At 50.5% G+C, this 25,614-nt stretch overlaps 1 protein-coding gene across 4 annotated transcripts in view; it reads left to right on the top strand.

Moving 5' to 3' along the window:
- Positions 1-25,614, top strand: part of LOC123749604 (uncharacterized) — a 311,730-nt gene that overhangs the window by 212,558 nt on the left and 73,558 nt on the right. For 3 of the 4 annotated variants that reach the window (XR_011229461.1, XM_069330111.1, XM_069330121.1), the window contains exons 6-9: positions 4,603-4,747; positions 6,024-6,157; positions 12,593-12,695; positions 20,160-20,250. The exons of the other annotated variant lie outside the window; for it this stretch is intronic. Coding sequence is in view for 2 of the 3 variants with exons in the window: in XM_069330111.1 (XP_069186212.1) it covers positions 4,603-4,747; positions 6,024-6,157; positions 12,593-12,695; positions 20,160-20,250 (473 nt within the window). In the remaining variant the exon portion in view is untranslated. The remainder of the gene's footprint in view (positions 1-4,602; positions 4,748-6,023; positions 6,158-12,592; positions 12,696-20,159; positions 20,251-25,614) is intronic. 4 annotated transcript variants of the gene reach the window in all.

Here is a 25,614-nt window from a genome sequence, read left to right on the forward strand (position 1 = left end):
ATTATCACCACACCAGAAATAAATATCTCTTTGATATCCCCAGGGTCAAACTTAACACTTTCGCCCGGCATGACGCAGCATTGCGTCATCCGTTTACTGTCGGTAATACCGGGGATGACGCAGCATTGCGTCATCCACTTTAAATAATCGCCAAAAATCAGGTTTTTATCCGATTTTTTGGGGACTGGTTTTAAAATGTGCGCCGATGTCTTCCCATTTTCTTTGTTGAGCCTCTTGGCCCTCAGGTGGCTTGGCACACGCCATGGGCCCATTGTTTTCGCTCCACTGTTGTGACCAATGTCGCCTACCCTCGCATCTCAAACGTGTGAACATTTTGGCTATTTTCCGTGGCTATATTTCTTACTGCGGCTTTAGAAACTATCTACTTTTACTCCACGTTGGATAGTGATCATGAACAAGGCCCTTCCAGGAAGAAAATTGCGAAAGAAAGGCTTGAAAAATGGAGGGAATTGGGAGTGTAGCTGGAAGGCGTCTGAGCGCTCACTCGCGGCTAACGCGTGGTCCGTCTTCAACTCTTCGGCGGTTGGAGCGTGACCAGGTTTTATATTTTATATGCTAATGTTCCTCTAGAGAATTCTATTGCGAACCCATTGAGACCAAAATGAAAGACCTAGGACAAAAATTGAGGTGACCAGAGTGAAAATAGTGAAAACATTTTATCGCGTTTGCGCGCTCCTGGGTAACTCGTTCGCACTTTCTGTTTGCTGTGGGTAATTAGCCGGGCTTTTGGAGTTTATATGCATTTAGTGCTGCAGAGAATTCTATTGCGAACACAATGATACCAAATTTAATCTCGTAGGACGAGAATTAAGGTGACAAAGTTGAAGAGAGCATACACTTTTCAGAATTTACGTGCGCTCCCGTGACACCCTGGGTCCCATATCGCACAGTTGAGGGGTAGCGCGCGGGGTGAGCGAAAGTGTTAATCTGTGTAAACACTCTATGCAAATTAAGGGACCTAGTCTATGGAACTCACTCCCTAGTGAATTGAAAAACTGAAACTTTTGCCTTATTTAAAAGCAAAACCAAAAAGTACCTAATTTCATCTTCTTAGTTTCCTACACTGAGCTTTAAATTTGCTCTGTACCTAGTGTTACCCAATCTCCTAATTTTTATGTAGTATCAAACAACCTTATCTTTGTGTTCATTGCTGCCTTCTTTTATGTACTAGCCATATGCTGTATTGTGACTACCAATTTTTGTCAACTACCATTCAAGCTGTCATTGCAATCAATCTTAGCTACCTATGTGCTTTAATATACTGTACCTACAATTTTCTCTCATCTTCTTTTTTTCATTCCATGTAACTGTTATCATTTTTTTTTGTCTATAAATTTTTGCAAGTATTTACCTACTTAAAATTTTCTTAGATGAAGGACCTGCCCGAAACGCTGCGCGTACTAGTGGCTTTACAAGACTGTAATTACCATATTATGTATCCTCACACTCCCAATGTACCTTCTTGTATATGCATAAATAAATAAATAAATAAATATACATTGGCTTCTCTGTGTGTGGTAGGTCATGTCCCATTGTTCTCGCTTGCTGCCTGTCTTCTTCGTTCCTCATCTTCCTTCTACACTCTTGTCCCTAGCTACTGGTGCTTGGGCTGTTTTTCTGGTCTTTTCCTTACATTTTTCTGTTGTTCTCCTTCTCTCCTACACATTGTCGTGTGTTTTAGTATGTGCTGCTTGGCTCTACTAATGCTAGGTTGGACTTTGTCCATGCTCAGTTCCCTGCTTTTACACTGCCCCTGTGTTCGGTTCTGGTCCCGAGTTTTCTTCTTCTCCGTGTTTGGCACTTCCAGCTTATGGGTTGCCCTGTATGCAAGGGAATGTAGCTTCTGTTCTTCCTCCTGCCCCTGCAGCTTCTTTTCGTTGGCCGGGAAATGCTAGGCTTCGGGTCCTGGCTCCGGCCTTTTTCTTTGTTTCTTTTTGGGTGGTGCATTTTTGTTTTTGTGCTGTTCATGTCCTGGTTTGTTTTCTTCATACCTTCTTCGGTATTGCATGCTTCGTTCTGCCCTGTTGGGGCTGCATTCTCCGCTCCTGTGGGCTGCTGTGTCCCTGCTTTTCGCTTCGCGTTTCGGTTCGCGGTGCTTGCTTCCTTGGCCTCGGCCTGGGCCCGGGCCCTGACTCTTCGTTTTTCATCGCAATTTTGTCCTTGCTGTTTGCGGCTTCTGCGTTTTGCCTTTTTTCTGGTCCTTCAGGAGTCTCGGGGGGGAGCGATTCTGTTCACCCGGATTGGTTCTTTCCTGGTTTGCCGGGTTTCCTGGCTTGTCCTGCCAGTTGGCATTTTCACGATCTCGCGGTGTCACTTCTCACGAGTGTTGTGTCAGAACCACAGTGTTTCCGATCTCTTGGCAAGCTCACTAGCATTGGGAAGTTTTCTGTATGGCAAACGTTCCATCTGGTTCCTTGCCGGCTTGGGTTTCCTGCTCTGCTTGCTCGGTGTTCGCATCTGAGGTTATCCCGCGGCTCCACCTCTTTCTATGCTCAATCGGTCCATGGTGGGGCTGGTTCGGTTCTGCCTTGAGTCGCTCACCATCTGTTGGTGATCAGGTGACTTCGTTGATGGTGTCCCACCTGCGTGCTTCGTCTCGGTGGCGGTGTGGGTATTTGCGACGGTCCTTTCTTCTCCTTTTTCCTCTTTATCCCTTACTGTGTTTGCTGCGTTTTGTTGGAGTGGTCTTGCCCTTCTCTTGTGGGGGTTCAGGGCCATCATCTTACCACATACTGTCGCCTTGTCTTGTGTGGCACTGGCAGAGCTGCTCCAGGTTGCTTCAGATTTGATGTTCCCTCTGCACCAATTCACAAGCTGTCTCTGGCGTAATTCACCTCCAGCCTGCTCTTGCGCTGCTTGTGCCGTCATGGTTCTTGGATTGGGTGCTCTCTTCTTTTCTTCTCGGTTTGTTGTGGCCCCTTCGGTTCTGGATTGTTTTCGGAGGCTCTTTTTCGTGTTGGCATTGGCCTCGGGGGGTCGGGTCGGGGTGCTTCATGCTTTCCTCCGGCGCCGGGGTTTGGTTCTTTTGGTTCTCCTGATAGATTTGTTCACTTGCAGACATCTCCTTCTTTTCTGTCAATGACTGATGCGGCTGATTTCTGGAGGGGTCCTTGGGTTGTTGATGCTTGGTTGGTCTGGCCGCGGGTGCATCATGTGTTGTTCGGTTGTGGCGTTTCGCCGTCCTTTGTGTGCCATGGCTGCTGTAACCTGGGTCACACTTTGGGTTGTTCCTGTCAATTTCCTTCTTCCCTGTTCCAGGGTACGGTTCTCTCGGGTCGTTCGTGGGATGGTTAGGTCCTGCCAGCCTGCTGTCTATCCCCGTGCCCACGTTGTTCGTAGGTTGGCTATGCGTGCCTTCGTTGATGTTCCTGGGCTTTGTCGGGCCTGTATGGCTTAGGTTGGCAGTTGCAATCTTTTGTCTCTACTTCACGCTTGGGAGTTAGCGACTTCCGCCACCTGGGTTAGATCCCTCTTGTTTTTGTCTTTGGGTAGGTAGCTCCGGGGAACCAATGGGGCTTTCCCCAGAAAACCAGAGTTGAATTTTTTTTTTTTTTTTTTTTTGAGATATATACAAGAGTTGTTACATTCTTGTAGAGCCACTAGTACGCGTAGCGTTTCGGGCAGGTCCCTGGAATACGATCCCCTGCCGCGAAGAATCGTTTTTTCATCCAAGTACTCATTTTACTGTTGCGTTAAACAGAGGCTACAGTTAAGGAATTGCGCCCAGTAAATCCTCCCCGGCCAGGATACGAACCCATGACATAGCGCTTGCGGAACGCGATGCCAGGCGAGTGTCTTACCACTGCACCACGGAGACTGTAGATGAATGTTATGAAATGCCATTTTCTAGGTGAGACCCGGAGGCTTCCCGGCAACCCTCCCTCCAGTCGGTGGTTTTTCACGTGTTTTTGATATCCAGCCTCAGAACTGGGGTGTGGATGGCCATCGCGGGATTCTGGGGCTCCCCCTTCCCCCTCCCGGAGAGGGAAGAGCTACGCAGATGGCGGCGCGACGACGTGACGTCATATTCGGTTGCTCGTTTCTGTTTGGGGAGTTCTATCCACTTGTTCGGGTTTTTGTAGCAATTTTCACCAGAATAGGGGTTTGTTTTGGGACGCCTACCTTTCTGGGTGCCTAAACCTGGTCGATGGCAGACATAGAATGCTTCCAACCACACGGGGTTTTTATAGGCCATTGCTCCTCGCACCTCTCTGAGGGGGTCAGATTCTGGCTTGTGGTGCCCGGTAGGCCCACAGAACTCCATACACATGACTGATGCCAAAGTCTGATATTAGCATATCAGCCTGGATAGCTCCGGGGAGCCTCCAGGTCTCACCTAGAAAATGGAGTTTCATTACATTCAACTCTGGTATTTTGCATTTAGAATTGTATATGAATTACTTTGGTTCTTGCTAATGGTAATCAGTTACTTGTACAGTACTGCATCCAGTAAATTTCTCTCAAATATTGGAAAAACAACGTTTGTATTATTACATTTAATATTTTAGGTAATTTTTTGATCATGTAGTTACTGTCAGAGGACTAGAAAGACATTGACGAGTTTTTTTTTTTGTACGGCAGAAGCGAGCATCTGTGCAACAAATGTCAGTCCAACCACCTCAACCTGCAAAAGGAGTGAGCGGTGTAAAACTGGGAATGTTTTATAAAAGTTTCCCCACGGGAAGCCTCGAGAAGGAAATAATTGATTCAACCGTCCCTATTATTGGTGAGTGTTTTGTGTCATTCTCTTTACTTTTAAACCTAAGCCAGTCAGTAGGGTTAGCAGGAACGTCATAATGGGAGTCATTTGTGGTTGTTTGTGAACCTCACTAGACCTGGGTGGGAATCCTTAAGAGTGAGATTATTGGTCACTGTTCCTTCATTGTATAATGCCTGTTTGTGCCTTCACCCACCACTTCAGTTTCCTCTCCTCGTCATCACTGTTCTTGTCTGATCGGAGACATTCCAGTGTTCATCCTCTTAGGATCTCTGTTTCACCTGACTGGTTCTCTTGAGAGTTGGGTCAATATTTGTTAATATAATTAGGCTAGTAATTTGGGCCAGTGACTTGTTGGTACTCACTGCTGGGTACTTACCCAGCAGTAAGTACCCTGGGTATTGACCTTGGCTAAGCAGTGCCTGGACCAGAGATGTCACCCAGTGACCTGATCCAAGAACCTTAGCCAATGACCTGGATCAATGATCTGGGAGAGTAATCTCGGCCAGTGACCTGGTCCAATAACCTTGGCGAGTAACCTCAACCAGTGACCTGACTACCTACCTGTTGAAGATTCCTGAAATCAGTGTCTCTGCAGCCTGGTCTCTGACCAGGCCTACATGTTTCTGGTCTGATCCACCACGCTGTTTGATGCAGCTGCTCGCAGCCTTACCTTACCTTGAGGTTACCTTGAGGTGCTTCCGGGGCTTAGCGTCCCCGCAGCCTGGTCGTCGACCAGGCCTCCTGGTTGCTGGACTGATCAACCAGGCTGTTGGACGTGGCTGCTTGCAGCCTGACGTATGAGTCACAGCCTGGTTGATCAGGTATCCTTTGGAGGTGCTTATCCAGTTCTCTCTTGAACACTGTGAGGGGGATTGCCAGTTATGCCCCTTATGTGTAGTGGAAGCATGTTGAACAGTCTCGGGCCTCTGATGTTGATAGAGTTCTCTCTCAGAGTACCTGTTTCAGAGTTACCTGTAAGCCTTGTGAAAGTCACAGCCTGGTTGATCAGATATCCTTTGAAGGTGTTTGTCGAGTTATCTTTTTGAACACAGAGATTGGCCAGTTAGGCTCTGTATGAGTAGGGGAAGAGTGTTGAAAAGTCTTGGCCCTTTGATGTTGATGCTTATTGCACTTCTGTTCTTCAGTAGGGGTGTTTTTGCACATCCTGTCATGACTTCTGGTCTTATGTGGAGAAAGGGTGGCGGGCCGCGCGTGGGAAGGGTGGTTGCCTGCATGTTTGACACCTTTGCTCTAGTGTAAAGAACACATTTTGGTGTTGCAGGTGTGAGCTTCATTTTCAAGGAGATTTACTACAACCAGATGACTTTCTCGTGCCAACTTTGCCAGATGAGTCGCATCAACCAGGAGAATATGCTCACCCACCTCAAGTCATACGAGCACACCAACAGATATGTGGTAAGATGCTTTGCCTTTAGTACACATGGCAGAAGTCAAATAGGTATGATCTTAAGCACATTATGCTACACTGTACCTTTGCCTGGGTATCTGGAGCCTCATATACCGGACTGGCAGTCGATGGAACTGTAGGTCGGTATTGGGTTAATTTTGGCATCAGGGAGGGCCCCTCACATGGCAAGCAGGCTGCCCACCTCTATTGTCTCCCCCCACACCCTCACTGTTGCTCTCCCCCCACACCCTCACTGTTGCTCTCCCCCCCACACCCTCACTGTTGCTCTCCCCCCCCCACACCCTCACTGTTGCTCTCCCCCCCCCACACCCTCACTGTTGCTCTCCCCCCCCCCACACCCTCACTGTTGCTCTCCCCCCAAACCCTCACTGTTGCTCTCCCCCCCCCACACCCTCACTGTTGCTCTCCCCCCCCCCACACCCTCACTGTTGCTCTCCCCCCCCACACCCTCACTGTTGCTCTCCCCCCACACCCTCACTGTTGCTCTCCCCCCCCCACACCCCTCACTGTTGCTCTCCCCCCCCACCCTCACTGTTGCTCTCCCCCCCCACACCCTCACTGTTGCTCTCCCCCCCCACACCCTCACTGTTGCTCTCCCCCCCCCCACACCCTCACTGTTGCTCTCCCCCCCCACACCCTCACTGTTGCTCTCCCCCCACACCCTCACTGTTGCTCTCCCCCCCCACACCCCTCACTGTTGCTCTCCACCCACACCCTCACTGTTGCTCTCCCCCCACACCCTCACTGTTGCTCTCCCCCCACACCCTCACTGTTGCTCTCCCCCCACACCCTCACTGTTGCTCTCCCCCCACACCCTCACTGTTGCTCTCCCCCCACACCCTCACTGTTGCTCTCCCCCCCCCCACACCCCTCACTGTTGCTCTCCCCCCCCTCACACCCTCACTGTTGCTCTCCCCCCTCACACCCTCACTGTTGCTCTCCCCCCACACACCCTCACTGTTGCTCTCCCCCCCCCACCCTCACTGTTGCTCTCCCCCCCACACCCTCACTGTTGCTCTCCCCCCACACCCTCACTGTTGCTCTCCCCCCACACCCTCACTGTTGCTCTCCCCCCACACCCTCACTGTTGCTCTCCCCCCCCCACACCCCTCACTGTTGCTCTCCCCCCCCTCACACCCTCACTGTTGCTCTCCCCCCCCTCACACCCTCACTGTTGCTCTCCCCCCACACCCTCACTGTTGCTCTCCCCCCCACACCCTCACTGTTGCTCTCCCCCCCACACCCCTCACTGTTGCTCTCCCCCCCCACACCCCTCACTGTTGCTCTCCCCCCCACACCCTCACTGTTGCTCTCCCCCCCCACACCCCTCACTGTTGCTCTCCCCCCCCACACCCTCACTGTTGCTCTCCCCCCTCACACCCTCACTGTTGCTCTCCCCCCACACACCCTCACTGTTGCTCTCCCCCCCCCACCCTCACTGTTGCTCTCCCCCCCACACCCTCACTGTTGCTCTCCCCCCCACACCCTCACTGTTGCTCTCCCCCCCACGCCCCTCACTGTTGCTCTCCCCCCCCCCACACCCCTCACTGTTGCTCTCCCCCCCCACACCCCTCACTGTTGCTCTCCCCCCCACACCCTCACTGTTGCTCTCCCCCCCCACACCCTCACTGTTGCTCTCCTCCCACACCCTCACTGTTGCTCTCCCCCCCCCCCTCACACCCTCACTGTTGCTCTCCCCCCTCAACCCCTCACTGTGCTCTCCCCCCCACACCCTCACTGTTGCTCTCCCCCACCACACCCTCACTGTTGCTCTCCCCCCCCACACCCTCACTTGTGCTCTCCCCCCCTCACACCCTCACTGTTGCTCTCCCCCCCCCCTTACACCCTCACTGTGCTATCCCCCCACACCCTCACTGTTGCTCTCCCCCCCACCTCACTGTTGCTCTCCCCCCCCACCCTCACTGTTGCTCTCCCCCACACCCTCACTGTTGCTCTCCCCCCCCCCCCACACCCTCACTGTTGCTCCCCCCCACACCCTCACTGTTGCTCTCCCCCCCACACCCTCACTGGTGCTCTCCCCCCAACACCCTCACTTGTTGCTCCTCCCCCCCTCACACCCTCACTGTTGCTCTCCCCCCCACACCCCTCACTGTTGCTCTCCCCCCCCCACACCCCTTACTGTTTGCTCTCCCCCCCCTCACACCCTCACTGTTGCTCTCCCCCCCCACACCCTCACTGTGCTCTCCCCCCCACACCCTCTACTGTTGCTCTCCCCCCCACACCCTCACTGTTGCTCTCCCCCCCCTCACACCCTCACTGTTGCTCTCCCCCCCTACACCCTCACTGTTGCTCTCCCCCCACACCCTCACTGTTGCTCTCCCCCCCACACCCTCACTGTTGCTCTCCCCCTCCCCCCACCCTCAACTGTTGCTCTCCCCCCCCACAACCCTTCACTGTTGCTCTCCCCCCCCACACCCTCACTGTTGCTCTCCCCCCCACACCCTCACTGTTGCTCTCCACCCCACACCCTCACTGGTATGCTCTCCCCCCCCCTCACACCCTCACTGTTGCTTCTCCCCCCCCTCACACCCTCACTTTGCTCTCCCCCCAACACCCTCACTGTTGCTCTCCCCCCCAACACCCTCACTGTTGCTCTTCCCCCCCACACCCTCACTGTTGCTCGCCCCCCCACACCTCACTGTTGCTCTCCCCCCACACCCTCACTGTTGCTCTCCCCATCCACACCCTCACTGTTGCTCTCCCCCCCCCACACCCTCACTGTTGCTCTCCCCCCCCCACCCTCACTGTTGCTCTCCCCCCCCCCACACCCTCACTGTTGCTCTCCCCCCCCTCACACCCTCACTGTTGCTCTCCCCCCCACACCCTCACTGTTTGCTCTCCCCCCCACACCCTCACTGTTGCTCTCCCCACCACACCCTCACTGTTTGCTCTCCCCCCCCCACACCTCCCACTGTTGCTCTCCCCCCACACCCTCACTGTTGCTCTCCCCCCCCTCACACCCTCACTGTTGCTCTCCCCCCCCACACCCTCACTGTTGCTCTCCCCCCCCACACCCTCACTGTTGCTCTCCCCCCACACCCTCACTGTTGCTCTCCCCCCCCCCCTCACACCCTCACTGTTGCTCTCCCCCCCCCCACACCCCTCACTGTTGCTCTCCCCCCCACACCCTCACTGTTGCTCTCCCCCCCCACACCCTCACTGTTGCTCTCCCCCCCACACCCTCACTGTTGCTCTCCCCCCACACCCTCACTGTTGCTCTCCCCCCTCCCACCCTCACTGTTGCTCTCCCCCCCCCACACCCTCACTGTTGCTCTCCCCCCCACACCCTCACTGTTGCTCTCCCCCCACACCCTCACTGTTGCTCTCCCCCCCCTACACCCTCACTGTTGCTCTCCCCCCCCACACCCTCACTGTTGCTCTCCCCCCCCACACCCTCACTGTTGCTCTCCCCCCCCACACCCTCACTGTTGCTCTCCCCCCCCACACCCTCACGTTGCTCTCCCCCCACAACCCTCACTGTTGGCTCTCCCCCCCCCACACCCTCACTGTGCTCTCCCCTCCCCCCACCCCCCACCTCACTGTTGCTCTCCTCCCCCCACACCCTCACTGTTGCTCTCCCCCCCCACACCCTCACTGTTGCTCTCCCCCCCCCACACCCTCACTGTTGCTCTCCCCCCCACACCCTCACTGTTGCTCTCCCCCCCCACACCCTCACTGTTGCTCTCCCCCCACACCCTCACTGTTGCTCTCCCCCCCCACACCCTCACTGTTGCTCTCCCCCCCCACACCCTCACTGTTGCTCTCCCCCCCCACACCCTCACTGTTGCTCTCCCCCCCACACCCTCACTGTTGCTCTCCCCCCCACACCCTCACTGTTGCTCTCCCCCCCCCACACCCTCACTGTTGCTCTCCCCCCCACACCCTCACTGTTGCTCTCCCCCCCCACACCCTCACTGTTGCTCTCCCCCCCCACACCCTCACTGTTGCTCTCCCCCCCCCACACCCTCACTGTTGCTCTCCCCCCCCCACACCCTCACTGTTGCTCTCCCCCCCCACACCCTCACTGTTGCTCTCCCCCCCACACCCTCACTGTTGCTCTCCCCCCCACACCCTCACTGTTGCTCTCCCCCCCACACCCTCACTGTTGCTCTCCCCCCCACACCCTCACTGTTGCTCTCCCCCCCACACCCTCACTGTTGCTCTCCCCCCCACACCCTCACTGTTGCTCTCCCCCCCACACCCTCACTGTTGCTCTCCCCCCCACACCCTCACTGTTGCTCTCCCCCCACACCCTCACTGTTGCTCTCCCCCCCCACACCCTCACTGTTGCTCTCCCCCCCACACCCTCACTGTGCTCTCCCCCCTACACCCTCACTGTTGCTCTCCCCCCCACACCCTCACTGTTGCTCTCCCCCCCACACCCTCACTGTTGCTCTCCCCCCCCCCCACACCCTCACTGTTGCTCTCCCCCTCCCACACCCTCACTGTTGCTCTCCCCCCCACACCCTCACTGTTGCTCTCCCCCCCACACCCTCACTGTTGCTCTCCCCCCCACACCCTCACTGTTGCTCTCCCCCCCCACACCCCTCACTGTTGCTCTCCCCCCCCACACCCCTCACTGTTGCTCTCCCCCCCCACACCCTCTACTGTTGCTCTCCCCCCCTACACCCTCACTGTTGCTCTCCCCCCCCACACCCTCACTGTTGCTCTCCCCCCCTACACCCTCACTGTTGCTCTCCCCCCACACACCCTCACTGTTGCTCTCCCCCCCCACACCCTCACTGTTGCTCTCCCCCCCACACCCTCACTGTTGCTCTCCCCCCCACACCCTCACTGTTGCTCTCCCCCCCACACCCTCACTGTTGCTCTCCCCCCCCACACCCTCACTGTTGCTCTCCCCCCCCACACCCTCACTGTTGCTCTCCCCCCCCACACCCTCACTGTTGCTCTCCCCCCCACACCCTCACTGTTGCTCTCCCCCCCCACACCCTCACTGTTGCTCTCCCCCCCCCACACCCTCACTGTTGCTCTCCCCCCCCCACACCCTCACTGTTGCTCTCCCCCCCCACACCCTCACTGTTGCTCTCCCCCTCCACACCCTCACTGTTGCTCTCCCCCCCACACCCTCACTGTTGCTCTCCCCCCCCCACACCCTCACTGTTGCTCTCCCCCCCCCCCACACCCTCACTGTTGCTCTCCCCCCCCCACACCCTCACTGTTGCTCTCCCCCCCACACACCCTCACTGTTGCTCTCCCCCCTCCACACCCTCACTGTTGCTCTCCCCCCCACACCCACACTGTTGCTCTCCCCCCCCCACCCACACTGTTGCTCTCCCCCCCTCCACCCTCACTGTTGCTCTCCCCCCCCCACCCTCACTGTTGCTCTCCCCCCCCACACCCACACTGTTGCTCTCCCCCCCCCACCCTCACTGTTGCTCTCCCCATCCACACCCTCACTGTTGCTCTCCCCCCCCACCCCTCACTGTTGCTCTCCCCCCCACACCCACACTGTTGCTCTCCCCCCCCACCCTCACTGTTGCTCTCCCCCCCACACCCTCACTGTTGCTCTCCCCCCCCCCACCCTCACTGTTGCTCTCCCCCCCCCACACCCACACTGTTGCTCTCCCCCCCACACCCACACTGTTGCTCTCCCCCCCCCACCCTCACTGTTGCTCTCCCCATCCACACCTAGTTTTAGATCTGGTCTGCATGGCATGGGTAGGTTGAACATGTCCGCTCAACAACTGTAACAGGATCGCTTTCTTCTTATATGGCCTCATCTTTATCGTGATCATCTAGATCTACATGGGGCAAGTGTAATTTTTCTTTAGAGTGGAATAGCTTTAATGTATTTTCATGTACCAACTTCTGTTCCCCCCTTTATAAATATGGGTGATTAGGTCGTTTACTGAGCCAGTCTTCCGAATCATCTGTTAGGTCCTTTCCACCTATCCCGCAAGGGTCTGTTCTGGCCTCGTGGGTTAGTCATCAGACAACAATAACACAGTGGAGCCTTCCTGTATAATTAGACATTCTCTCTACTTCCTTTTTTTGGAAAACGTGTTGCTCATGAACCCTCATTTTCCCTATCTTTTTCATAAATACATCTGTCATTTACACATTCTTACTCTGTACTTCCTTTAATTGGGCACCTGGTGTTCACGCTCCTATGTTCTTCAATTGTGTGAAGACCTCTTATCTGTGGCCAGTTTTGAGAGTATTCTACAATCGCAGCCTCACTGGTTGCCTCAATGAAGTTATTTGTATTTATGGCATGTAGGTTCACAGTTATCACAGCTTGGATGATCCCATACTTCCTGCAAGAGCTTTTCAAATTCCATCTTGAATATTTTAGACCCCAACTTCTTTACTTGTTCCAAATATTTTGTTACATTCATATTTGCCAATTTTTCTGCTAATAGATGTGTCTTTTTTTATAGGAGGTTAAGTTTCAAGAAAAGTTGACCAAGGCTGAACTAAAAGTCAGAAGAAAAGAGATCATGGAACTAGAGGGAAAGCTTCACCATCCTATTAAAGATTTCAGTATGTTTAATTATTTTTATTATTTGCATTTTCTCATACAACTGGGTTTACAATATTTAACCCTTCCTGGGCACAAATCATGTCATCAACATGACATTTTACATTTTGCTTGGTAACAAATCCAACAGTCAAATTAATCCAAGAATTAACAGTACCCAAATTGTGAGCAGAGAAGATGGGAAATCCCTTGGTGGTGTTCACATCGACAAGAAACTAAATTTCCATTGCCATATACAAAATATTACTAAAAATGTTCCCAAAACAGTAGGCATTCTCTCCAAAGTCAGATAGTAAGTTCCTCGCCCTGCCCTAGTTCCTCTGTATTGTTCACTCATCAAATTCAAATTCAAAATTCAAATGTTTATTCAGGTAAAGTACATAAATACAAGGTGTGATACAAATATGGATGAATTTATAGATAGAGCTAGTACATACAATGCCTAAAGCCACCATTACACAAAGCGTTTCGGGCAGAGGTTATCGCTATCTCACCTATGGTATCTGTGCCTGGGGATCCACCACCCTTAATTACCTCCGACCCCTAATTGCTCAACAAAAATCAACAATTAGAACAATCACAAATTGCTGTCCCAGACTGGAATCTGGAATCTGAGGCAGACTGAACTCTGCTCTCTTACTGAGACCTTTGAACATGTTAACTATCAAGTCTCTGCATATACTCTCAAGTGTTCTCTATCTAAAACTCTGAACTGCAATGCCAATCCTGATCCTTGGCGGTTCCTAGAGATTGTAATGGAACTCAAGAACACCATATGAGAAACAAGCTTTTTTTTTATATTCGTAGAGTGAGACTTGACCGAAGCAGAAATGCAATGCAAATCAATGGTCCAAATGATCTCCCAAATTATTAAACGCTGCAGTCTCCCAACCAATTTAAGAGACACTAAGAAATGTCAACCCATCCTCCTGTTTAGATAGTAGTCTTTGTAACAATGTGCACCATAGTACAAATATTGATATACTAGGCCATTAGATAGTAGAATTTGGTACTATTCATTTTATAGCCTGAAAAATGAAGCTAAAAACCTGAAATATTCCTAGGCCTAGTATAGCACACACCTACAACAACATAGAGCGCATAAATGTGTCTAGAGGCGAAGTGGAAAACATGTTCAAGGAGCTAAGTAAGAACAAATCAGTTGACTCAGATGGAGTTTCACCATGGGTTCTGACCGAATGTGCATCTGAGCTCAGCATTCCACTTCACCTGAATTTTCAGACATCCCTGTGTACAGGAGTCGTAGCAGATGTGGAAAAAGGCTAACAGTTCCAATCTACAAAAGTGGCAGAGAAGCCCCCCCCCCCTCAATTATAGACCTGTATCACACACAGATCACACTAACGTGATGCATCAAATGAACAAATCCACAAGGGCCGTGACGAGGATTCGAACCTGCGTCCGAGAGCAGGTTCGGCAGTGTCTGGGATGCTCCCGGACGCAGGTTCGAATCCTCGTCATGGCCCTTGTGGATTTGTTCATTAGACCTGTATCGTTGACTAGTGAAATAGTTAGTATATTGGAAAAAATAATTAATACTAAATGTGTAGAATACCTGGAGACAAGCGATATAATATCAAACCGTCAGTATGATTTTTGATCTGGAAAATTCTGTGTAACAAATTTACTCGGTTTCTATGATCGAGCCACAGAGATTTTGCAGGAAAGAGATGGTTGGGTTGACTGCATCTATCTGGACCTAAAAAAGTCTTTTGACAGAGTTCCACATAAGAGGTTGTTCTGGAAAGTGGAAGACATTGGAGGGGTGACATTGAAGAAAAATTTTCTGACTGATATAAAGAGGAGAGCAGTAATAAGAGGAAGTGTATCAGATTGGAGACATCTCCCAAATGGAGTACCACTGGGTTCAGTTATTGCACCGGTGATGTTCATTGTCTACATAAATGATCTGCCAGATGGAATACAGAATTATATGAACATGTTTGCTGATAATGCTAAGATAATAGGGAAGATAAGTAACTTAGATTATTGTCATACCCTTCAAGATGACCTGGACAGAATAAGTATATGGAGCACCACTTGGCAAATTGAATTGTAATGTATATAAATGCCATGTTATGAAATGTGGAATAGGAGAACATAGACCCCCACACAACCTATAAATTATGTGATAACTCTTAAGAGAAGTCTGATTGCCCTGCCTGTTAACATTTTCAGGGTCTTGTGGTGTCCCTTCTCTGGAGTCTCGCTTCGGACCCCTAGTCTCCGATCTACTGGCGAGCTCGCTTGCGATGGGGGGTTGATTAGGTTCTGCCTCGAGTCCCTTACCTTTGGTTGGTGGTCAGGTGGCTTCGTTGCTGATGTCCCACCTGCGTTCTTCTTCTTGACGGCAGTATGGGTTTTTTTGGCGGTCCTTCCTTTTCCTTATGTCCCTTCTTAGGTGGCTGCGTTTGTTGGCGTCGACTTTTTTTTTTTATGGTGGAGGTTCGGGGCCGTCGCCTTGTTGCATACTGTCGCCTCGTTTCGTGTGGTGCTGGTGGAACCGCTTCAGCTTGCTTTCGGTCTTGGTGTTACATATGCGCTATTTCGTAAGCTGTCTCATGCGTTGTTTCACCTCCGGCCTGCTCTTGCGCTGCCTGAGCCGTCCTGGTCTTTGGACAGTGTGCTCTTTCTTCTTCTCGATTTGTTGTGGACCCTTCGGTTTGGGTTTGTTTCTCGATGGCTCTTTCTCCTGTTGGCATTTGCCTCTAGGGGTTGGGTCGGTGAGCTTCCTGCTCTCCTTCGGTCGTGGCGATAGGTTTGTTCGGTTGCAGCCGTCTCCCTCTTTTCTGGCACAGAATGAGACTGCTGCTTTCTGGAGGGGTCCTTGGTTGTTGGTGCTTGGTTGGTTGGGCCAGGGGTGCATCTTGTTTTGTGTCCGGTTGCAGTCCTCCGCTGTTATTTGTACGCCATGACTTCTGTGTCTGGGACGCGCTTTGGGTTGATCCGGTTTCCTTCTTCCCTGTTTGCGGGTGAGGGTCTCCCAGGTCGTCTGCCGTGTTATTGAGGCTAGCCAGCCTGCGTTCTATCCCCGTGCCCATGACGTTCGTAGATTCGCTGCTCTTGCTGCCATCTTGGCAGCATGTCCTGGCTGACATTTGGGCACAGGGCTTTTGGGGGTTGTACAGAGTCCTGGCTGCTTCATATCTCATGGTCGTTCCCGCTCCAATTCAGGCCTGTGTCGCCTTGGGTTGGCGGTTGCAGTCAGTTGTCTCTACTTTGAGTTGGGGAGTGTGCGGCGACCGCCACCCGGGTACATCCCTCTTGCAGTATTTCCTCTGTGGGTAGTTAGCTCCGGGGAGCCGAAGGGGCTCCCCCTGGGAAACCAGTGTTGAATGTAATGAAACACCATTTTCTGTGTCGGAGGCTGGAGATTCCCCGGCATCTCTCCCTCTCTTCGGTTGGCGTATTTTTTTGTGTTTTTTGACATCCAGCCTCAGAACTGATGATGGATACCCGGCATGGTAGGTCTGGGGCTGCCCCTTGCCCCTCCTGGGGAGGGGGGAGCTGCGCGGACAGCGGTGCGGCATCGTGTGACGTGATGATCATTTACTAGTTTCTTTAAGGGGAATTCTATCCACTTGTTCGGCCTGTGGTAGCAATTTTCACCAGAATAGGGGTTTGTTTTGGTATGCTTACCTTTCTGGGTGCCTGACCCGGCCAATGGCAGAGATTGAATGCCACACGAGGGTTTCTATAGGCCATTGCTCGTCTTGCCTCTCTGTGGAGGCCAGGTTCTGGCTCGTGGTCCTCAGTAGGCTCATAGAACTCCATACACATGACTGATGCCAAAGTCTGACATTAGCATATCAGCCTGGATAAGCTCCGGGGAGCCTCTGGGTCTCGCCCAGAAAATGGCATTTCATTACATTCAACGCTGGTTTTTTGCCCTTGCTGTTTGCGGACTTTGAGGTTGAGCAGTATATGCAGGTGGCTTCTTCTAGCTGTCGTCCAATGTCAGACTTGTTGGTTCTCCGGGGGTCCCAGATGAGTTCCTCCCAGAAGGGTTGTGCCAGGATCAGGGTTCAGTTCGTCGGGGTAGGCAACAGGTACCAGTTTCGGAGCTGGCATCACCTTCAGCTTTGTGCACAGGTCGGGTTCTCGTAAGGGGCATTGGCCCTTTTGCAGTTCGCCCCATTGACTGGGCGATGGAAGGGAGGCGGCTTGCTCTGATTGCTCACGCCTGGTGTCACGATTTGTGGGCTTTTCAGGTCATTTCTCACGGCCTGTGGTGGCTTTGGGTGGCTCCTCCTCCTTTGGGGGGGTTTGGGGCTGGCGTGGTAGGCCTCTTCTCCTGTGCTCTGTCGAGTCGTCTTAGAGTGGGTGCTCTTGGGCGTGGTCGAAACAATGACATCTCTTAGGTGGGTTTCCCGCCTGCTTCCAGTTCCAAAACGGGACTGTGCAAACCTCCAGTTCATTCTGGACTTGTCCCTTCTGAACCCCTGGGTTTCTTGCCCCACCTTTTGGGTGACTACTGTCCCAGGTCTGGCTTCTGTTGGAGCCGGGAGCTTGGATAGTGTCCCTGGACTTCAACGACACGTATTGGCACATCCTGATTCATCCTGGGTTCAGGACCTGGCTCGGTTTTGTTCTGGGGCGTCAGAGCTACCACTTTCGTTGTCTCCCGTTCAAGTTGAACCTGGCACCTCACGTGTTCAAATGCCTTACTAGGGTTTTGGTGGCCCGTCTGCGTCGTTTAGGTGTTCAGGTGTTAGCTTACCTCGACGACTCACTGGTCTGTGCTCCCAGTCGGTCCTTGTGTCTGCCCACCAGGGCAGACACAAGGTGCTTTTTCAGCTAGCTGGGTTCGGGTTCTCTGATGAACTGTCGAAAGTCCCATCTGGTCCCCTCCCAGGTTCGGAACTGGCTGGGTCTTGTGTGGGACTCTCGGACTGTTTCCTTCTCTCTCCCTCCGGAGTCCCTCCTTTGGCTCCGGTCCCCACATGTCCTTGTTTGTGGGGGGCTCCCGAGTCACCTGGCAGTTGCTCGAGGGTCTGTGTGGGAGCCTGAACTTTATGATGATGGTCCACCCGTTGGGTCAGATTTGGCTTCGTCGACTGTTCTCGTTCCTTTGGGAAATCCCTTCCACCTCTCTCGCAATCACCAGCTGTGTCGCCAGCTACCTCTTCGGATTTTTCGGGGTTCAATGTCTTGGCGCCTACCCGAGCCCTCGCTCGATGTGTTCACAGACGCGTCGTCTCTCGGCTGGGGGCTTTGTGACAAGTGCTCACCTGGCCAGCCAGGGGTGGTGGGGTCCGTCCTTCCGTTGGGCCCACAGCACATTTCGGGAGTTCGCAGCGGTGGGGTTTTTGCTTAGGAGGGTTCGGGTCACCCGTGGATTGATGATCCGGCTCCATTAGGACTGCTCCCTGGTGGTTCATTGCCTGAAGCGAAGGGAAGAGGGGGAGGGGGCTTTCAATGCAGTCCTTGGCTCTTTGGGACTGGTCGCTTCGGATGACTCGTCTTCTGAGTTCTCGGGGTTTTGGCTTTCCTGGCTGTTCATGTCTGTGGGTGTCCAACGTCCTGGCGGATGGCCTGTCCCGGTTCATTCCCCTTTCCACGGAGTGAACAGTCGATGCCGATTCATTCAGTTGGCTCTTCCAGTCGTTCGGGCGCACGGAGGTGGACCTCTTCGCGTTGGTATGGTCGAGGTGTCTTCCGGTATATGCGGCGCCCTTCCCAGAAAGCGAGGTCATCGGGATCGATGCCTTTCAGCAGAACAGGTCGAGGTAGGGGTTCCTGTACCTCTTCTTTCCCCGGTTCATCTGTTGCTCCAGGTCCTAACTCACTTGGAGACTTCCCATGGGCGAGTAGTTTTCTTGACCCCATGGTGGCCGGTCCAGCCTTGGTTTCGGTCAATGCTTGCTTGGTGTCCAAACCCAGAGGTTTTCCGGTGGCTCCGCCTCTTTCAATAAATTGGTCTGGTCCGTTACAAGACTGGTTCGCTCTTCTCCCCAAGACTTCACGTTTGGTCTTTTTGACTCGAGTCTATCACATCTGTATGGTGATAGGGTTACTTCTTTGGTGGTGTCCCACCTGCGGGCTTCGTCTCGGCAGCAGTATGAAGTTTCTTGGCGGTTCTTCTGTTTCTCTTTCTCTCTTAGTCACTGTACGTCACTTTCTGTTAAGGTTGTTTTATCCATTCTCCTGTGGCTGTTTCAGGTCATCTTATGCTGAATACTGTGGCCTTGTATAGTGCGGCGCTGGCCGAGCCACTGCAGCTTGCTTTCAGTATTATGTTACTTCTTCACCATTTTGCAAGGTGTCTCATGAGTTGTTTCACCTGTGGCCTGCTCATGTACCACCTGAGCAGTCCTGGTCTTTGGACAGAGTGCTTTCGTATCTGTCTTTGCCTCAGTTTGTTGTGGCCCCTTTGGTTCAGGATTGTTTTTCCAATTTTTGTTTTCCCATAGGCCTCTGGGGGTCAGGTTGGGGAGCTTCATGCTCTCCTCCGGCATAGGGGTTTCTGCTCTTTTTATCATGGTGACCGCCTCCCGGTTAAGTCCCTATAGTTTTCGTCTTTGGTGAAGTAGCTCCAGAGAGCCGAAGGGGCTCTTCCCAGAAAACCAGCGTTGAATGTAATGGAACCCCATTTTCTGGGCGAGACCCGGGGGCTCCCCGGCAACCCTCCCTCCCTGCGGTCTGTGTTTTTTCCACGTGTTTTTGACATCCAGCCTCAGAAGTACAAGGTGGATCACTGGCGTAGGGGTCTGGGGCTTCCCCTCCCGGGGAGGGGGGAGCTGCACAGACATGTGGCGCGGCTCGTGTGACATCATGCTCACTTTCTCGTTTTCATTTGGGGAGTTCTGTCCACTCGTTGGTCTATTTTAGTCATTTTAACTAGAATAGGGGTTTGTTTTGAGGTGCTTACCTCTCTGGGTGCCTGTCCCGGTCAGTGGCAGATAAAGAATGCTCCAGATCCCATTGCATTCCTATAGGCCATTGCTTGTCATGCCTCTGAGGGGGGGGGGGGCAGGTTCTGGCTCATGGTCCCCAGTAGGCCTAGAACTCCATTCTCACTGACTGATGCCAAAGTCTAATGATATACATATCAGCCCGGATAGCTCCGGGGAGCCTCTGGGTTTTTGAGGACTTTAATGGACCTGAAAGATCTTAGTGAATGGACATATGTTACAATTAGTTAAATTAGGAATTATCCCTCAGAATTTTACTTCAATAACATTTCTTCGCCTCACTAGGACCAGTTTATAATAAGTAGAATTTTTTGTATTTTTTAATATAGAAATAACAAATTATTCCTTTATATTATGCATTTCAGAATATCGACATAATTTTAGGTATAGAGTTAGGGAATAATGTATTTGTAACAAATATTCGGGGAAGAGTATTATCCATTCTGTTAATGACTATTTTATATTTGTTCATATTTTTATTAGGAACAGGTTGACAGTTTTTCCACAACTTTTTAATATATGTATTTACAGGTAGCCACCTTCCCTTAGAACTACAGTGTGGTTCATCACTAAGCAGCCTGTGTGAAGATGTAGCAGATGTTTCCTTGCATTCCAAGTCAAGGTAAGGTCATATGGCTTCAATTTGATAGTCATTGGTTTTTTTTATGTCATTATGCTCATATTACGTACATTATCATTATCCTGTTTGCCACTGTTGAAGACCCAATTCATGGATTACATGGGGGTACCATATTTCAGGTAAGGATTTTACCCCTTCTCACAAAAATGTGGCTACTATAATGGACATCCCAGCCCCTACATCAGTGGGGAAGTATAGTCTTTCTTGGGGATGGTAACTTATTTATGCAATTTTAAGAATTTTTGAACAAAATTAGCTCCATTGTATGAATTGTTTAAAAAATCTAGCGTTGAATGTAATGAAACACCATTTTCTGGGTGAGTCCCAGAGGCTCCCTGGAGCTATCCAGGCTGATATGTTTATCCCTAAACTTTGGCATCAGGGTGAATGGAGTTCTAGGCCTACCGGGGACCATGGCCAGAACCTGTCCCCCTCAGAGAAGCACAAGGAGCAATGTCCTATAGAGATACACATGGGATTTGGAGCATTCTATATCTGCCATCGACCGGGACAGCCACCCAGAAAGGTAAGAGCCTCAAAACAAATCCCCATTCTGGTTAAAACGACGAAGATAGACTAGTGGACAGAACTCCCCAAATGAAAATGAGCAAACAAGCACGACATCATACGAGCCGCGTCCCATGCCTGCGCAGCTCCCCCCCTCCCCGGGAGGAGGAAGTGGAAGCCCCAGACCCTACATCGGCGATCTGCCCACCAGTACTGAGGCTGGATGTCAAAAACATGCGAAAAAATGCTGACCGAAGGGAGGGAGGGTTGCCAGGAAGTCTTCAGGACTCTCCCAGAAAATGGCGTTTCATTACATTCAATGCTGGTTTTCTGGGGGAAGCCCCCTTCACTAAAGACGAAAACAGAGGAACTAACCCGGGAGGTGGTCGGTGGGAGCAGCAGCGCACAGCAGTGCTGTGCGCTGCTCCTGCATGCCATTGCTCGCTCTCTAAGGGCATGCAGGCTCTCACAGTCGGCATGGATGCTGATGATTTTTTTTTCAAAAGTGTGTGTGTTTACAGGAGTCGTTAGGAATAGGGTGTGAACCCTGTATACCTGCAGGAGTTTTGAATCGCTCTCTATACATAAAAATGCCATATGGCACTGCGCACCCCCAATTGGGTGCCTCAAGGCGCTTTGTGCAGTGCAGTGGTTAATTAAGCAGGAATTGGTAAATTCTCCTGTGCTCACTAATTTTATGGGCAACTGCCCTTTAAAACTAGGAGTAGATGCTTTCCCAGTGGAAGGGACTGTGTTTTGTTACATGAAATAGATGGTCGGGAAAAAGCTGTCTTTATTTTGTACCTGGATGGGGTTCTGGGATGTTGTCTACTCCCCAAGCCTGGTCCAGGGCAAGGTTTGACTTTAGAGCTTGGTCCAAAAGATTGTTGTTAGGAGCAGCCTACAGGCCCACATATCCAACACAGCCTGGTTGGTCCGGCACTTCCTGAAGAAAACTATACAGTTTTCTCTTGAAGATGTCTGCGTTTGTTTCCAGCAAATTTTGCTAGCTAGAGTGAAACAAAGCAGACAACAACAAGGTAAATCTAAACAAAAGTTCTAACCCTCTTATTCTGAATGCCCGAGAAAATACTGATCTAAATAAAGTACATCTTTGGCTAACTGCTAACAAACTCTCAAACTCGCCCTTAACTTTGACAAAACCTTCTGTACAGTGCATCCTCACTCTAACGAGTTCCCGGATGGTCCGAACGAATTGCATTCAATTCTATATGTTCATTGGAACAAATGTGTGATTAAGTGAGGATTATTCGTCCAAGCGGTCACAGAGACCGAGTCAGAATTATTTTATCCATGTTAGAAGTTTATCTGTCACCTCTCCAATATTTTCCAGTTTCCAGAACAAACTTATGTGGAACTCTGTCGAAAGCCTTTTTTAGGTCCAGATAGATGCAGTCAACCCAACCATCTTTTCCTGTAAAATCTCTGTGGCTCGATGATAGAAACTCGGTAAATTCGATACACGGGATCTTCCAGATCGAAAACCATACTGTCTGTCTGTTATTATATCATTTCTCTCCATGTGTTCTACCCATTTAGTTATTATTACTTTTTCCAATATTTTGACTATTACACTTGTCAATGATACAGGTCTATAATTGAGGGGTCTTCTCTGCTGCCACTTTTGTAGATTGGAACTATGTTAGCCTTTTTTCCACATATCTGCTACAACTCCTGTATACAGGGATGTCTGAAAAATCAGCTGAAGTGGAATGCTGAGCTTAGGGTGCACGTTCTCTCAGAACTCATAGTGAAACTCCATCTGGGCCACTGCTTTGTTCATACTTAGCTCCAAGAGCATTTGTTTCACTTCGTCTCTAGACACCTTTTTGTGCTCTATGCTGTTCTCTGGAATTCTTATTTTGTCTGGTTCTCTGAAGATCTCATTTTGTACAAACACACGTTGGAACTTTTCGTTTAATGTTTCACACATTTCCTTTTCATTTTCCGTGTATCTGTTCCCCGTTTTCAACCTCTGAATATTATCCTCTACCTGCAGCTTGCTTATTAATGAATTTATAGAAGAGGCCTGGATCTGATTTACATTTGTCTGCTATACTCTTCTCAAAGTTCCTCTCTTCCTCTCTCCCTATTGAAGTGTAGTTGTTTCTTGAATCTTTGTATCATTGGTATGTTTGGGGGTTTGGTCTCTTTCTATAATGATTCCATGCTTGTGTCTTTTGATCTCTGGCCCTCTCGCAATTTTTGTCGAACCAACCCTGTTTCCTAGGTCTGCATGTCTGTTTGGGTATGAATGCTTATATTTTGCAAAATTTGGCATACATCTCATTTACTTACTTGCCTAGCAAGAAGTCTGTCCAATTATACCCATGAAAAAAATTTCTAAGTTCCCCATAGCGTCCTCTCTTGAAATAGAGTTTAACAACAGTTTCACTGTCCCCATTCTCTGCTAAATTATATCGCATAGCGTATTTAATGTCCAAGGAGACGTGATCACTTTCCCAAGAGAGGAAGGTACTGGATGTCAAATACCTCTTCTTCTTTCCTGGTGAATACTAGATCCAGTTCTAACGGAACATCCCCTTCCCTCATTCTTGTGGCCTACTTGATATGTTGATACATGAATGTCTCCAAGATGAGGTTTACAAATCTGCCTGTCCATATGTCCTCTGTTCTTGCCTCTTAGGCCTCCCAGTCTATTACCTTAAAGTTGAAGTCCTCCCCAGAACCAACAATCGGGATTTATCTTTGTCAGCTCTTATCATAATCTCTCTCATGATTACATGATGATGTGCAGATTCCCGAGCCTACTGGGCTCTATCATATCTATATTTGAAACTGTGTATGGAGTCAGCCTCCACCACATCACTTCCTAGTGAATCCCATTTATTAACTACTCTGACACAAAAAAATTCTTTCTAATGTCCCTGTGGTTCATCTGGGGTACTAAGTTTCCACCTGTGTTCCCTTGTTCGTGTTCCACCCGTGCTGAAGAGTTTGTCTTTATCCACCCTGTCAATTCCCCCGAGAATTTTGTAGGTATTTATCATGTCTCCCCTTGCTCTTCTGTATTCCAGGGACGTGAGGTTCAGCTCCTTTAGCCTTTCCTCGTAGCTCATTCCTCTCAGTTCCAGGACGAGCCTGGTGGCATACCGCTGAATCTTCTCTAAATTTGTCTTGTGTTTAACTAGGTGTGGACTCCTGCATATTCCAGGATTGGTCTGACATAAGTGGTATATAGGGTCCTGAACGATTCCTTACACAAGTTTCTAAAGGCAGTTCTTATGTTGGCCAACCTAGCATATACCGCTGATGATATGCTTTTGATGTGGGTCTCTGGGGACAGGTTTGGTGTGATATCAACCCCCAGATCATTCTCTCTATTTGACTCTTGCAGGATTTCACCTCTTAGATGGTACCTTGTGTTCTGCTTCCTGCTCCCTTCGCTTAATTTTATTACTTTACACTTTCCTGAGTTAAACTTTAGAAGCGATTTTCTAGACCATTCCTCCAGTTGGTCCAGGTCATTCTGTAGTCACTGTCTATTTTCATCTGTCTTGATTCTTCTCATAATTTTTGCCTCATCAGCAAACATTGAGAGGAATGAGTCTATATCCTCCAGAAGATCGTTTACATATAAGTGGTACATACAGTGGTACCTCGGAATACGAGTGTCCCTGTATACGAGTTTTTCGGAATACGAGCAGGATTTGCTCGGAAAATTTGCCTCGGAAGGCGAGGGTTGCCTCGGAACACGAGTTTGTTGATACACGTACAGGCCGACTAGTGTGTGGTGGCACGGCAATCGCGCGCAGTGACTATCCCGCCTCAATTCTTCAAGTATTTACAGTTTTTTGACATTTTTTGGCCATTTGAGCATAAAAGTTATTATACTGTATATCTAGCCATGGGTCTCAAGAAAGCCATTGGTAAGGTTCAACCTAAGAAAATAGCTGTGAGTAGAGGCAGTAGAGGATGTCCCTTCTTGATTAAGAAAATGTGTGAAGTATAGGAAGAACTGCAAAGTTTTGTTGAAAAAACTCACCCAGATAAAGCTGTAGCAGGCCGTTGCATTGACCTTTTAAATGACAATGTGATGTCTTACTACAGACAAGTGTTAAAATGTAGGGAAAAACAAGTGCCATTAGACAGATTCTTAGTAAGACAAACAAGTCCTAGTGGTATGCAGGCAAAATGTGCCAGTGTGTGCTCACCAGTGAAGTCCTCACTGCCTGATGTGATTATGGAAGGGGACTTCCCTTCCAAACAGTAACACCTCTCCTCCTCCCCCCTCCTCACCATCTTCCATACACCTACAGCATTCAACAGCAAGGGTAAGTAATAGCTTGAACATAGTTTTGTAGGTTTATTTAGATGAATTAGGTATAGAATTTAGTTTGAAGTGAGGTTTTGGGGTAGTCAGGAACGGATTAATTCATTTCCCATTATTTCTTATGGGGAAATTAGCTTCGGATTACGAGTTTTCCTAATACAAGCTGTCTCCAGGAACGGATTAAACTCTTAAACCGAGGTACCACTGTATTAGAAACAGGATGGGTCCAAGCACTGAACTCTGTGAGACTCCGCTGGTGACATCTCGCCACTCTGATGTCATCCCCCTTACAGTTCCTTGCTGTTTCCTGTTTCTTAAGTACTCCCTTATCCACTGGAGCACCTTCTCTTTTACTCCTGCCTGTTGCTCCAACTCCCCAACCCTTCACCACCTCCCCTACCCTTCACCACCTCCCCTACCCTTCACCACCTCCCCTACCCCTCACCACCTCCCTTACCCTTCACCACCTTCCCCCCTCTCTCTGCACTTTCCTACACTGTGCCTGCTCTTCACCATCCCCCTCA

Source organism: Procambarus clarkii, chromosome 3 (genome assembly GCF_040958095.1).
Source record: "Procambarus clarkii isolate CNS0578487 chromosome 3, FALCON_Pclarkii_2.0, whole genome shotgun sequence".
Classification (NCBI taxonomy): Eukaryota; Metazoa; Arthropoda; class Malacostraca; order Decapoda; family Cambaridae; genus Procambarus; species Procambarus clarkii.